Source organism: Nematolebias whitei, chromosome 5, assembly GCF_014905685.2.
Source record: "Nematolebias whitei isolate Nwh7 chromosome 5, NemWhi1, whole genome shotgun sequence".
Lineage (NCBI taxonomy): Eukaryota > Metazoa > Chordata > Actinopteri > Cyprinodontiformes > Rivulidae > Nematolebias > Nematolebias whitei.
Genome location: NC_056502.1, coordinates 28,442,874 through 28,456,626, shown reverse-complemented (window position 1 = coordinate 28,456,626; position 13,753 = coordinate 28,442,874). Strand labels below are relative to the sequence as shown.

The following is a 13,753-nucleotide window of genomic DNA, read 5'->3' as shown; positions in this document are numbered from 1 at the left end:
ATGACTGGACTGACGGCATCTTCTCTACGCTTTGGAGAAAAACACTGAGAGCAAAGAAAGGTCTGAAACGTTTCTCCCTCAAACCTCATTATCTGACGCCATGAAAGGCCTCTGTGTGTGTGTGTGTGTGTGTGTGTGGGGGGGGGGGGGGCTTGTTTTTATTTCATTTAGTAAAATATCATATTAGCCATTGAATAAGTAATGATGAAACTCTTAAAATGTGATCATTGGAGGTGTTGGAGACTGTGACGACTAATTTCCTCTAATTGCCAACACAAATGTGACTACAGCTCAGCTCAGTCTGTTCAGAGATTCAACTGGAATTTACATAATTTTCACACACATGTTCCCGTTTCTACTGTCAGGAGAGCACATCTGGATAGTCCTGGACGGACCTGTTGATGCCATTTGGATTGAAAACCTAAACTCGGTTTTGGATGACAATCGAACTCTCACACTGGCCAATGGAGATCGTATACCGATGGCTCCCAACTGTAAGGTGGTTTTTGAGCCACACAACATCGACAACGCCTCACCTGCCACTGTGTCCCGCAATGGAATGGTGTTCATGAGCTCCTCTGTTCTCAGCTGGAGCCCCATACTCGAGGTAAATAAACTTTATATTTTAACTTTTTTTCTGATGCTTGTAGTATAGCATGAGTACAACCACAGTGACGCGTTTCCTCCTCAGAGCTGGTTGAAGAAACGGTCACCTCAGGAGGCAGAGACACTGAGACAGCTCTTCTCCTCCTCCTTCTCTGACCTGTACCGTTTCAGTGTGCAGTCACTAGAGTTCAAGATGGACATGCTGGAGGCCTTTGTCATCATGCAGTGTATAAACATGCTCCAGGGGCTCATTCCATCAAAGGTAAGACTTGTCTGAGCTTTGCCTGCAACAGACTACGGTTAAACAGAATTTCTTTTTTCCTGTATGTGTTCAAGTTCCCGAGTTTATCCCAGGATAAAATGACTGTCCAAGCAACTTTTAGTTATGTAGTTTATGTTTCTGTGCACTATATATCATGTGCATTTAAGCTTATATTACTACCTGTGAAACTCTTATTTATACAAATTCATCTTACTTGCACTGTTATATTCTACCATGATGTTGTTTACTATATTTCTCTTGGACTTTGTAAATAATACTTTTTTTCACTTTTTGGTACTTTATTTTGTTTGTACCTGTTTGTTTGTTAGTTTTTAGAGTAGAAACGGTTCTTCTCATCCTGAACATTTCATTCCATTGTTGACCTTGTGTTAACCTACTTTTGACAAATAAACAACATAAAGAACTGGAAGAGAATATTTAAATGGAAATATTTCTAGTCCATGAAAGGTTTAAGAGTTGGATGTTGATGAACTTGAGTGCCATATTAAAACCACACTGAATATTTTGTCTCCAATTGCAAAAAAAACAAGCACTCTGAACAACTGTGAAAAATAACATCCTGCTCCTTTCTAGGAAAGTGTGCCAAAGTAATAAAAAATAAAAAAGCCACAAATCAAGGAGAGCTCCTCCGAGATTTTTGTCAAATCCCAGATCTGAGGAGGATTATTACATCTTCTGCAACATAAAAAAAACCCCACTCACGGGTCTTCGTAATTTTTTCAAAGAATCTTATGATCTGATGAAACTAAGATTCAACGTCTTTACTGCAGAGCAGCTTGTGTGCAGAAAACCACACTTTAACCTCCTTATTTGAATCTTTGCTGTCAAACATGACACAAATAATCTTTAAGGACAATATCTGCAGCAAAGCTGGAATAGTGAGGATAGAATAAAGCACTGATTCAAAAATAAAAACATCTTCAAGCAGAACAATATTTAAATACAAAAAAAAAAAGTTAAATATATACAGTATATATATATTTTTAATTCTGTATCTCCAAGAGAGTTCCTCCAAGTCTAAATCCCCAGACTGAAAATGAAAATAATGAAGAATGAAAAAACATCAAAATGAAAAATAGTACCAAGCTGCAAGGATCATTCATACTGAAGGTGATTTAACCTTTCCCGTCTTGCTACTGGGACTCTATCCGGCAGCTCGTAGTTATTTACTTCTTTAATGCAGAGGTTCAGCTATGCTTCTTCTGAGTTATTTAATGCACAGTGAACTCAGCTTCTTTATCACTTTTTTCCCTAAAGAGTCTTAGAGGTGAGAAATGACAAATGAGTTTTGAAACTTCCGAAGTGAAACACATTGTGAGAAGAATCGTGGAGTCTGAGAAATTTCACTTTATAAAAGCAAAATCCTGGAACAGGACCTTTAGCAGGTCTGTAGCAGGACCAAGACTTTGGAAGGAGTTACCTCTGCTTGTCAGACAGGCCCCCTTCCTCTCGGTTTTCAAGTCCCGCTTAAAAACCCACTACTATTCGGTAGCTTTCAACACCAGATGATCTGTGTTTTGAACCTGTATGCTCCACACTTGTTAGTCGTCATTATCTGCATCGTTTTTATGTCTATATTTCTGATTTACTTCATTTTGTATTTTGCTTTTTGTGTTACCTGTTGTTCTGTCTGTACAGCACTTTGGTTGGCCTTGTCGCTGTTTTAAGTGCTCTATAAATAAAATGGTATGGTATGGTATGGAACAAATATGGATTGTGTAGCCTCTGAACTCTCAGCGTTCAGGCTACCAGAATCAGAACAGTTTCCTTTTTGTTCAGCAAAGTCAGCTGATGTGTCCAGAATGTGACCTGAAACTGTCAGCGGTGGACACGAGCTCATCTGAGATAGATAGAAAGACAGTGGGCACATGGGCTGTAGACAGTTATTAAAAAAAACTTTTTTAAAAAACTACTTTGGTCCAGTTGGAAAAAAAGGAAAGTTTTTGCTTTTTAAAATCATACATTTTCTTAATTTCTTAATGTGTTATCAACTAACAAGTTAGCTTTAGATTACCCATACTTTTTTATTTATTTATGTATCCATTAGACAGTTGATAAGAAGCTCCAAATCTACTACAAAACATGCCATCTACTTTATTACATGTTAATAATATATGACATTACATATTACATACTAAGGGGCTGTGGTAGCTCGGTGGTCAGTGCTGAGGTCCTGCAATCCTGAATTTGCGGGTTCGAGCCCAGGTTGCATCAGGGCATCCGTTGTAAAACAAACTGCCAACTCGTTCATGTGTTTGCGCTCTGTGGTGATCCCTGAAGAAGGGAGCAGCCACAACAAACTTACTTACATATTGCTTTTAATCAAGTTTTACCAAACTGTTTTGTTTTAAATAATATTGTAAGTAAATCATAGCTTACATCAAATATCTATATAAATGTAATTACATTAAAAAATACAAACACCTACTGGATCTAGCTTTAGAAGCAGTTTGGGTTCAGATGGTCCTTGCTTGCAGATTACAGGAGGTTATGTAAACCTGTTTTTATTTTTTTTATTCTGTTTTACTACAAAACACGTCATACAAGGACTTTGCTCACCTGGCTCTCTGAGATGTTTGGGTTACATGCATGAAGGTGTGAATTAGTGTGAAAGTGGCTGGGTAAGTTGGGAGCTAAAGTCTGAGACCTCATCATCCAACTTTAAACAGAGGAGGTAAAACCCAAACTATGCATTTGGGTTTGCCAGGTCTGTTGCCCCCTCCCCCCCTCCCCACCACCACCACCACCACCAATGAGCTTCTCAGCGTGTCAGTGTCTCTCAGAAGCCAAGATGGTAAGAGGATCACCAATTCTATCATTGTTGCGCAGAAAGATAGTGCAACAATACCAGAATGGTGTTACCCAGCATAAAATAGCAAAGACTTTTAAGTTATCATCATCAACCGTGCATAATATTATCAAAAGATTCAGAGAATCTGGAACAATCGCTGTGCGTAATGGTCAAGGCCGTAAAACTCTACTGGATGCTCGTGATCTCCGGGCCCTTAAACGTCACTGCACCTCAAACAGGAATGCCACTGTCAAGGAAATAACAGAATGGGCACAGGAATACTTCCAGAAAGCTTTGCCAGTGAACACAATCCACCGTGCCATCCGCCGTTGCCAGCTGAAACTCTACAGTGCAAAGAGGAAGCCATTTCTAAGCAAGCTCCACAAGCTCAGACATTTGCACTGGGCCAGGGGTCATTTAAAATGGAGTGTGGCAAAATGGAAGACTGTTCTGTGGTCAGATGAGTCACGATTTGAAGTTCTTTATGGAACACTGGGACGCCATGTCATCCGGACCAGAGAGGACAAGGATAGCCCAAGTTGTTATCAACGCTCTGTTCAGAAGCCTGCATCACTGATGGTATGGGGTTGCATGAGCGCTTGTGGCATGGACAGCTTGCATGTCTGGAAAGGCACCATTAAGAAGGATCCGGGTACTGAAATGGCCAGCCTGCAGTCCAGATCTTTCACCTATAGAGAACATTTGGTGCATCATAAAGAGGAAGGTGCGACAAAGAAGGCCCAAGACGATTGAACAGTTAGAGGCCTGTATTAGACATGAATGGGAGAGCATTCCTATTTCTAAACTTGAGAAACTGGTCTCCTCTGTCCCCAGACGTCTGTTGGGTGTTGTAAGAAGAAGGGGGGATGCCACACAGTGGTAAAAATGGACTTGTCCCAACTTTTTTGGGATTTGTTGACGCCATGAAATTTGGAAACAACAGATTTTTCCCTTAAAATGATACATTCTCTCAGTTTAAACTTTTGTTCTGTGATTTTTGTTCTATTCTGAATAAAATATTAGATGTTGGCACCTCCACATCATTGCATTCAGTTTTTATTCACAATTTGTTTAGTGTCCCAACTTTTTTGGAATCCAGTTTGTATAATAAATAAAGTCCAGTTGTTTTTGTCTATAACCTTTTTGAATTTGTCATTGTAGCCACATTTTCTTATTACATGATACAAGAGCCAACAGCATGCCATACTACTATTACTACTCTGCTGCCATCAAGTGTCTGAAATTGGTACTGCTCAATTTTTTTTCCAGTCCGAATGAATGAAAACAGTCATATCTCAACCAAAAAAATATTTATAAATATGGGAAAAAATCCGTAAATATGTTGCTTCGGTCCTTAAGTCACAGGGCATGCAAATTATGCAAAAATTATTGTTGTTGCTGTTGTCCATTGTTGTCATCATTCTTTGTTGAAATCAGGCCTCTATTTTAAATGAGTCCTCGAGGCTCAATGGGATTTACCTGTCTAAATAAAGGTTGAATGAAAAAAAAACTGTGACTTATACAAAGAAAAATATGGTATACTTATGAACCTCCGTATGCTCAAACATGGTGTTAGTTATGGACAACCCATGGATCAAGCACAGAAGTCCAGTAAGCAAACACTATTCAGGTTCAGATCAGGGAGGCCATTCCTCCCAATCACCCCCTTCCAGATGACTCCATCATTGCCCACATACAAGTCACCCAGTAGAACGAGGGAACCCCCAGCTGGCGTCCCTTCCAGGACACCATCTGGGAGATTGGGTAATCTAAACTAATGCTTGGTGCAGAAGCACAAACAGCTGTGAGAATCTTCCCTCCTGCAGCTCAAAGCTGCAGCTAGACAACCCTTTCATTCACTGGGGAAAACTCTGACACCAAGGCATTCAGCCTTGGACTTATGAGTATCCCCACGCTCGCCCAACACCTCTCTCCCAGGTCAATTCCAGAGTAGGAGAGTCCAGCCTCTCTCCATGAGTTGGGTTCCAGAGCCCAAACTGTGCGTAGAGGTGACCCTAAATATATCCAGTTGGTACCGCTCAACCTCACACACAAGGTCCCAGTCCTTACCCATGAGTGAAGTGAGGTTCACATTCTGTAATATTTGATATAATTTTGCTTGTTTATTAGATTTTTTGTTTAAGTACTTTTATTCTCACTCTGCAGGAGCACTGTGGTGAGCTATCCAGGGAGCACCTGGAGCGGCTGTATGTGTTCGCCCTCATGTGGAGCACCGGAGCTTTACTGGAGCTGGAGGACCGCAGGAAAATGGAGCGCTGGCTCAGAGGAAATGGCATGATTTGTCTGGATTTGCCAGACATTGCTCCTGACAGCGAGGACACCATGTTTGACTTCCATGTCACAGCAGATGGTAAGAAAGCATTTATTTCAGAGATGCCACCTGAATGTCAGTTGTCCTCCCGAAAAGAAAAGTACAAGTCAAGATTACATGATACTTTATGCAGCTCTTTATGTGCATTAGTAAAAAAAAAAAAAAATTCAGTATGAATAAAAAAAATTCAAAAGCATCTTTGTCGTGTCTTGTGTTTTTTTTTCTACAGCACAGTTTATCTTCCTAATCTATACTTTTTGTTCCCTTCAGGTCAGTGGGTCCACTGGAACACCAAAGTTGATGAATATTTTTATCCATCTGATTCCACTCCAGAGTACAGCTCCATCTTGGTCCCCAATGTTGACAACGTTAGAACAGACTTTTTAATTCAGACCATCGCCAAGCAGGGCAAGGTAGTTTTTATTTTTATTACCTAAAATAAAATTTGATTGTGAGTGGTTGAAAAGTCAGAAACGTAACTGATAAAATACTACGACTTGATGTTTTTCTAGCTAACACCTGTAGACATACAAAGTTTAATATAGAAGAAAAACACTATACAGTATATTCTCCTGATGTATGCTCAATAATCCAGAAAAATCTAAAAAAGTTAAATCTGGTCCTCTGGACATTCACAAAAAAACAAAAAACAAAACAAAGCAAAAAAATGTAGATACGTTTCGTCTTTCATCCGAAAGACTTCCTCAGTCTGAGGTGCTGTATTCAGCTATTTAAGGTGCTATTTAAGAGACTGAGCTGGGTAACCATCTTGGACAGGTCTCTAGTCCATCACAGGAACACATAGAGACAAAAGAGATAAATGACTATTCACTCTCACCTAAGGACAATTTAGAGTTACCAATTGGCCTAACATGCATGCTTTGGTCTGTGGGAGGAAACCAGTGTACCCAAAGAAAACCCACACAAGTACAGAGAGAACATGCAAACTCCTCCCAGAAAGGTCCCCGAAATGGGATTTGAACCAGGGCGACCCGCTTGAGAGGCAGCAGCTCTACCAACCATGCTGCTCATATATTCTCTCTGTGTGTGTGTGTGTGTGTGTGTGTGTGTGTGTATATATATATATATACTGTATATACTATTATTAATATTATTTACCAATTTATTTATTTTTGAAGGCTGTTTTGCTGATTGGAGAGCAAGGAACAGCAAAGACAGTGATCATCAAGAGCCTCATGTCAAAGTACGACCCAGAGACTCAGATGGCCAAAAGTCTGAACTTCTCCTCTGCCACCACACCCCTCATGTTCCAGGTGAAGCATTGCAGTGTGTTTACCTTCATCTGAATGAAAAACATCAGATTTCTGAATTTAATTCAAGAACTCTAAGAAAAAGATGTCAGATTTTGTAAGCAAGTCAAAATTCAGACACTATTTCCAGAACTCTAAATAAAAAGTCACAATTCTTATGACAATAGTTGTGATTCATACATTTTTCCTAAAATTCTAAGGAAAAGAAGTCAGAATTCGGACTTTAATTCCAAAACTTAAAGAAAAACATGTTAAAACAGAATTCAGACTTAATTCCAAAATTCTAAGAAAACGTCAGAATTCTCACGTTTTTCTTAGAATTGTAAAAAAAATATTTCATTGTTTTTGCTGGATTCTTTACAAACTGTATTTTGTTTCTTCGCCTTTAAGTTTCACAGTGACTACATTATCATAACAAGCATGATGTATTTTGTCTCAGTGAACTCAAAGACAACTAACTTTAACCCTCATCTTATTGTCTTGTTAGGTATCATATCTGTCCGGTAACTGTTTTTTGTTTGCTTTTTAGAGAACAGTTGAGAGCTACATGGATAAAAGGATGGGGACCACCTATGGCCCCCCTGCTGGGAAGAAAATGTCAATTTTTGTAGATGATATCAACATGCCTGTCATTAATGAGTGGGGAGATCAGGTGAGGGATCCATGAAACATTTCTGTACTTTTTATCAGAACTTTATGAAAGAGTCTTGCAGCAACAGTTTTGAGTGTGCCTTTTATCATAGGTGACCAATGAGATTGTCAGGCAGCTCATGGAGCAAAATGGCTTCTTCAACTTGGAGAAACCTGGAGAGTTCACCAATATTGTTGATGTTCAGTTCCTGGCAGCCATGATTCATCCAGGGGGAGGCCGTAATGACATCCCACAAAGACTGAAGAGGCAGTTCTCAATATTTAACTGCACACTGCCTTCTAATGCATCCATAGATAAAATATTTGGTGGGTAAAACTATAACAAATGTATTACTTAAGTACAATTTTAATGAAAAAGAATGTGAATTGTTGACCATTTATGAAATGCTACAAATACAGCATAAGGCAAGGATACGGAAAATGAAGCAAATATTTGAATTGTAATTTGGACAATCTGAACCACTATTTTATATGCACTTGATAGAGCAAACTAACAAATCCTCATTCTTTTGGCTCAGGTGTGATTGGTGCGGGCCACTTCTGCACCCCTCGTGGTTTCAGCAAGGAGGTAACGAGCATCGTGCCTCACCTGGTTTCTCTAACTCGCCACCTCTGGCAGCTGACGAAAGTGAAGATGCTGCCGACTCCAGCAAAGTTCCACTACATCTTCAACCTGAGGGATCTGTCCAGGGTGTGGCAAGGGATGCTCATCACTACAGCTGAGGTGGTCCACTCTGTCCAGGTAAGAAGATTTTTATATCACGGCTACAAAAAGCATAATTTTAATCACATCAAACAAATTAAAGATTAAAATGATGACTACATCTTACATTATGACATGAAATATTCAGAGTAATGTAGATAAAATCCATATTTGTTGAGTTGGAAGAATATAGCAGGAAAAATCTGCAAAGCTCTGAGGCGGCAGGGCTCTGGGAGTGGATGATATTCACCCTGATTTCCTTAAAGCTCTAGATGATGTGGGTCTGTCTTGGCTGACTGCCTTTGCAACGTCATGTGGACATCGGGGGCAGTGCCACTGGATTGGCAGACTGGGGTGGTGGTTCCCCTTTTCAAAAAGGGAGACCGTAGGGTGTGCTCTAATTATAGGGGCATCACTCTCCTTAGCCTCCCGGTAAGATCTGTTCAGGGGTATTGGAGAAGCGAGTCCGATCGTTGGTCGAACCTCAGATCCAGGAGGAACAATGTGGGTTCAGTTCTGGCCGTGGAACACTGGATCAGCTCTTTACCCTCACTAGGGTCCTTGAGGGGTCATGGGAGTTTGTCCATCCAGTCTGCATGTGTTTTGTGGACATGGAGAAGGCATTCGACAGTGTTCCTCAGGGTACACTGTGGGGGGTGCTCCGTGAGTATGGGATTGGAGGCCCATTGTTATGGGCTGTTCAGTCCCTATATAAGCGTTATGTAGATGAACAGATGCTGGGATATATTCATCATTTAACACGGATTCCTCATTTTTCTGGACTGAATAAAACGTGCATTGAATTTAAGGAAATGCAAACGTGAGACGTCATTTATATTTGACCCATCAAAATGAATGCGGTCATTTATTTACAGAATCAAAATTTAACATCAAACATTTACATTAATTTGGCAAATTATGAAAATAACAACATAAGCAATCAATCAGGAAAAATCATACGGCCATGATTTTTCCGTTGCTTCACCACAGACATTTATGAAAACTGTACAACTATGATCTTTTACCCACATGAATGTGGGTGAGCATTTTACACAGACATTTCTAAAATATCTGGAAGAATTTCTACTTGATAGAAAAGTTTAAAGATGGAAGAAGTTAAGAGGGAGTAAGAGGGTGTGTGAGGGGAAGTAAGTGTTCACCAGAATTGACACTCTCCATCAGAAACCCAGCTCGCCTCGGTACGCTTGGTAGGAAACTTGACCCATTACCTTTCTGATGATAATCAGCAGATATGGTGTTCCGTTAACGCTACCTGTCCAGCGTCTCCTTAGTATGGCTGTAGCTCGTCAGAAGTAGCGGCTAGTGAAAGTGTTATAATCCCATGGAACTCGGAAGAGCTTTTTGTCATGTCAGGATCATCCACAGAACTGTCCAGAACTGAACAGAACAGAACTTCTCCAGAGCTTCAACAGAACTCGAGCAGAACCAGCAAAACACTCTCCATCAGAACTCCATCAGCACTCCATCAGAACTCCATCAGAACTCCACCAGCACTGCATCAGAACTGACTAGACCAGGAAGTACTGACATTTTAAAGACTCTTTCCCGGTTCACTTTTGGGATTTGTTCATTGGTCAGAAACGACCAGACGGGGTGTGTTTTGTGACGTAAGAGGTTAGAGACAGCGAGAATTGTTATGAAACAGATCAGAAATGTTCTCACAGACAGAGAGAGTTTTGTTTTGGCGCGTTTCAGAAACCAGGTGCTAAAACTTCTCTATTTACGTCTGAGAGGATTCTAAAAAACATGACAGTTCGTTCAACAACTTGTTTTTCGTTTGACTCCAACCTTGGAAACGCACACTTGCTCACTCAAAGGCAGAAATCAGAAAATGCATAATTATTCTGTAACAGCTTTGACATGAGAATAAAAATCATTACTCAGTTAATAAAATTGATTAGTTCACTGCAACATCTAAAATGGTTTGAACTAAGACATTTTGATTATCAACATTTGTAAAATAGTAATGATAATAAAAAGAGAGTGTTCTTTTCACTTGAATCTTCAAGAAAGAAAGTCTCAGGATGGGTGAACCTGTACCTCTGAGTTCAAATCAATGAAATGACAGTCCCTGTCCCACAAGGCTCTTAAGGTCAAGATTTTTGACCTTAGACTTAGTTTTTGACATGGGCCTAGTCCACTACAGTTACGAGAGTTTGGTTCACATTGCCGGCACTAAATTGGACCCCTTCAGGGTGGGAGTTGGACTCTGCCAGGGCTGCCTGTTGTCACCAATTCTGTTCATAACATTAATGGACAGAATTTCTCAGTGCAGCTGGCAGAGGGTTTCTGGTTTGGTGGCCTCAGGATTCCATCTCTGCTCTTTGCAGATGATGTGGTCCTGTTGGTGTCATCGTGCCGTGATCTTCAGCTCTCATTGGAGTGGTTCGCAGCCGAGTGTGAAGCGGCTGGGATGAAAATCAGCACCTCGAAATCTGAGGCCATGGTCCTCAACCGGAAAAGGGTGGATTGCACTCTTCAGATAGAGGGTGAGGTTCTGCCTCAAGTGGAGGAGTTCAAATATCTTGGGGTTTTGCTCACAAGTGAGGGAAGAATGGAGCATGAGATTGACAGATGGATTGGTGCAGCATCTGCAGTATTGCGGACTCTGTACTGGTTTGTTGTGGTGAAGAGAGAGCTGAGCTGTAAGACAAAGCTCTCTGTTTACCGGTTGGTCTACGTTCATACCCTCACCTATGGTCATGAGCTCTAGGTAGTGACCGAAAGAACAAGATCACTGATACAGGCAGCTGAAATGAGTTTTCTCCACAGGGTAGCTGGACTCTCCCTTAGAGATAGGGTGAGAAGTTCAGTTATTCGGGAGAGACTTGGAGTAGAACCGCTGCTCTTCCACGTCTAGAGGAGCCAGTTGAGGTGGTTCGGGCATCTGGTAAAGATGCCCCCTGGGTACCTCCCTAGGGGGGTGCTTCGGGGATGTCCAACTGGGAAGAGACCCCGGGGAAGACCCAGGACATACTGAAGAGACTATGTCTCTCAGTTGGCCTGGGAACGCCTTGGAATCCTCCCAGAAGAGCTGGAAGAGGTGGCTGTGGAAAGAGATGTCTGAGCCTCCCTGCTCAAGCTGCAGCCCCTCGACCCAACTTCGGAATAAGCAGAAGATAATGGATGGATGGATGGAAATCTGCACCTAAAGTTGGCTTGGTTCCTGCGGAGGTGGCTTGTTCAACATTGGTTTGTGTCCATTCTGAATAATTGAATACAGTGAGATATCTGTCCCACCTCAGGCTGTTTTAAATGTAGGGAAACATGTCCTAGATCCCTGCTGTGGCTGCCAACAATAACTTCACAATACACCACATAAAAATAATACAAAATTATTTGGCACATTGGTAGTTTGTGTGAGGTGACTTTTATTTTGACAAGACCTAAAAATCCTTCTATTTTTTTCTTCTTTCATTTTGTCACAATTTTTCAAAAGCTACATGTGTGTTCCTGAGGAAAAAAAACACAGCCATCGGAAAAATCCATTAAAATGTAACTTTTTGGCCCAATATTTATCATATCATAAATATTCCTCTCATTATTATTTTTTTTCATTTTTACCTCTATCACTATAGGTTCAATTCTTACATTAGCTCACTATGTGATGCTCTGCTTTAATATTTGAGAGCCTCTGTAAGAATTTAGTCTTTCTCTCAACCCAGAGGAGGAGACACTTCATTCTCGGCTGGACTTGCTGTGGAGCTCCACTTCTCGTCTCCTCTGACAAAATAGTTTTAGTTTGGACGTAGGGAGCAAAAACATACTTGCAAGTTACATGAGAGTAGCATTTAATATAACAACAATTTGTTCAACATGCATGCAGGCTGCAGAGTTGAATGCACAACGGATTAGACTGGTTAGCTCCCGTTAGTGTCCTCCAATTCAATTAATTTCAATTCAGTTTATTTATATAGCGCCAAATCACAACAAAGTTGTCTCAGGGCACTTTACAGGAACATTCACATACATAGAAAAGCCAATTAGTAAAGTTCTCTATCAAAGGAATCCAGCAGACAAGTTGAATCTTGGCTTCGTTGCAGTCTCCCATCCTGAGCAAGCACAGTGGCAACAGTGTAAAGGAAAAACTCCCTTTTAAAAGGAAGAAACCTCCAGCAGAACCAGGCTCAGGACAAGTGGCCATCTGCTTTGACCGGCTGGTTGAGAGGACAGGAAGGAGAGACAGACGAATACAGAATGGTAGGTCCAGATATAGGTCCAGGTGCATCTGAAAGACAAAAAAAGACACATGTTAAGGATAGAAAAAATAATTACAAATACAAAACAGGTTGAGCAGAGTAAGTAAAGACAGTAGTATAGTGAAAATTGTGGTCAGTTTGTCCTCCAGCAGCCTAAGCCTATAGCAAGTCAAGTCAAGTCAAGTCATCTTTATTTGTAGAGCACAATTAAAACAGCATTATAGCATCAAAACAGATTATAGCAGCATAACTAAGAGACAGCTCAGGAAACCCAAGCCGACCCTAACTATAGGATTTAGCAAAAAGGAAAGTCTTAAGTCCAGTTTTAAAACTGGATAATGTGTCAACCTCACGGACAGAGATTGGAAGTTGGTTCCACAAGAGAGGAGCCTGATAACTAAAATATCTGCCTCCCATTCTGTTTTTGTAAATTCTAGGAACCACAAGTAAACCTGCAGTCTGAGAGCGAAGTGCTCTGTTAGGAAAATATGGAACAATAAGATCTGTAACATAAGATGGAGCTAGGTTGTTGAGAGCTTTGTAGGTTAGAAGTAAGATTTGGAATTCTATTCTGGACTTGACAGGGAGCCAATGGAGAGAAGCTAAAACTGGGGAAATATGATCTCTCCTACTAACTCCGGTTAAGACTCTGGCAGCAGCATTTTGGATCAACTGAAGACGTTTTAAAGACGTATTTGGACATCCAGATAATAAACCATTGCAATAGTCCAGTCTAGACGTGACAAATACATGGACCAGTTTTTCTGCATAATTTTTAGAAGATGTTTCTAATTTTAGTGATATTACGCAGGTGGAAGAAGGCAGTTCTAGTAACGTTTTTAATGTGGGTGTAAGGATCCCACTGCCTGCAGCCTGCCTTGCTGATGGCCGCTGAT

At 40.7% G+C, this 13,753-nt stretch overlaps 1 protein-coding gene across 1 annotated transcript in view; it reads left to right on the top strand.

Moving 5' to 3' along the window:
- Positions 1-13,753, top strand: part of dnah5 (dynein, axonemal, heavy chain 5) — a 191,066-nt gene that overhangs the window by 66,011 nt on the left and 111,302 nt on the right. The window contains exons 42-50 of the mRNA XM_037677265.1: positions 9-60; positions 366-607; positions 692-868; positions 5,847-6,051; positions 6,283-6,425; positions 7,152-7,286; positions 7,813-7,935; positions 8,027-8,240; positions 8,453-8,676. Of these exons, the coding sequence (XP_037533193.1) occupies positions 9-60; positions 366-607; positions 692-868; positions 5,847-6,051; positions 6,283-6,425; positions 7,152-7,286; positions 7,813-7,935; positions 8,027-8,240; positions 8,453-8,676 (1,515 nt within the window). The remainder of the gene's footprint in view (positions 1-8; positions 61-365; positions 608-691; positions 869-5,846; positions 6,052-6,282; positions 6,426-7,151; positions 7,287-7,812; positions 7,936-8,026; positions 8,241-8,452; positions 8,677-13,753) is intronic.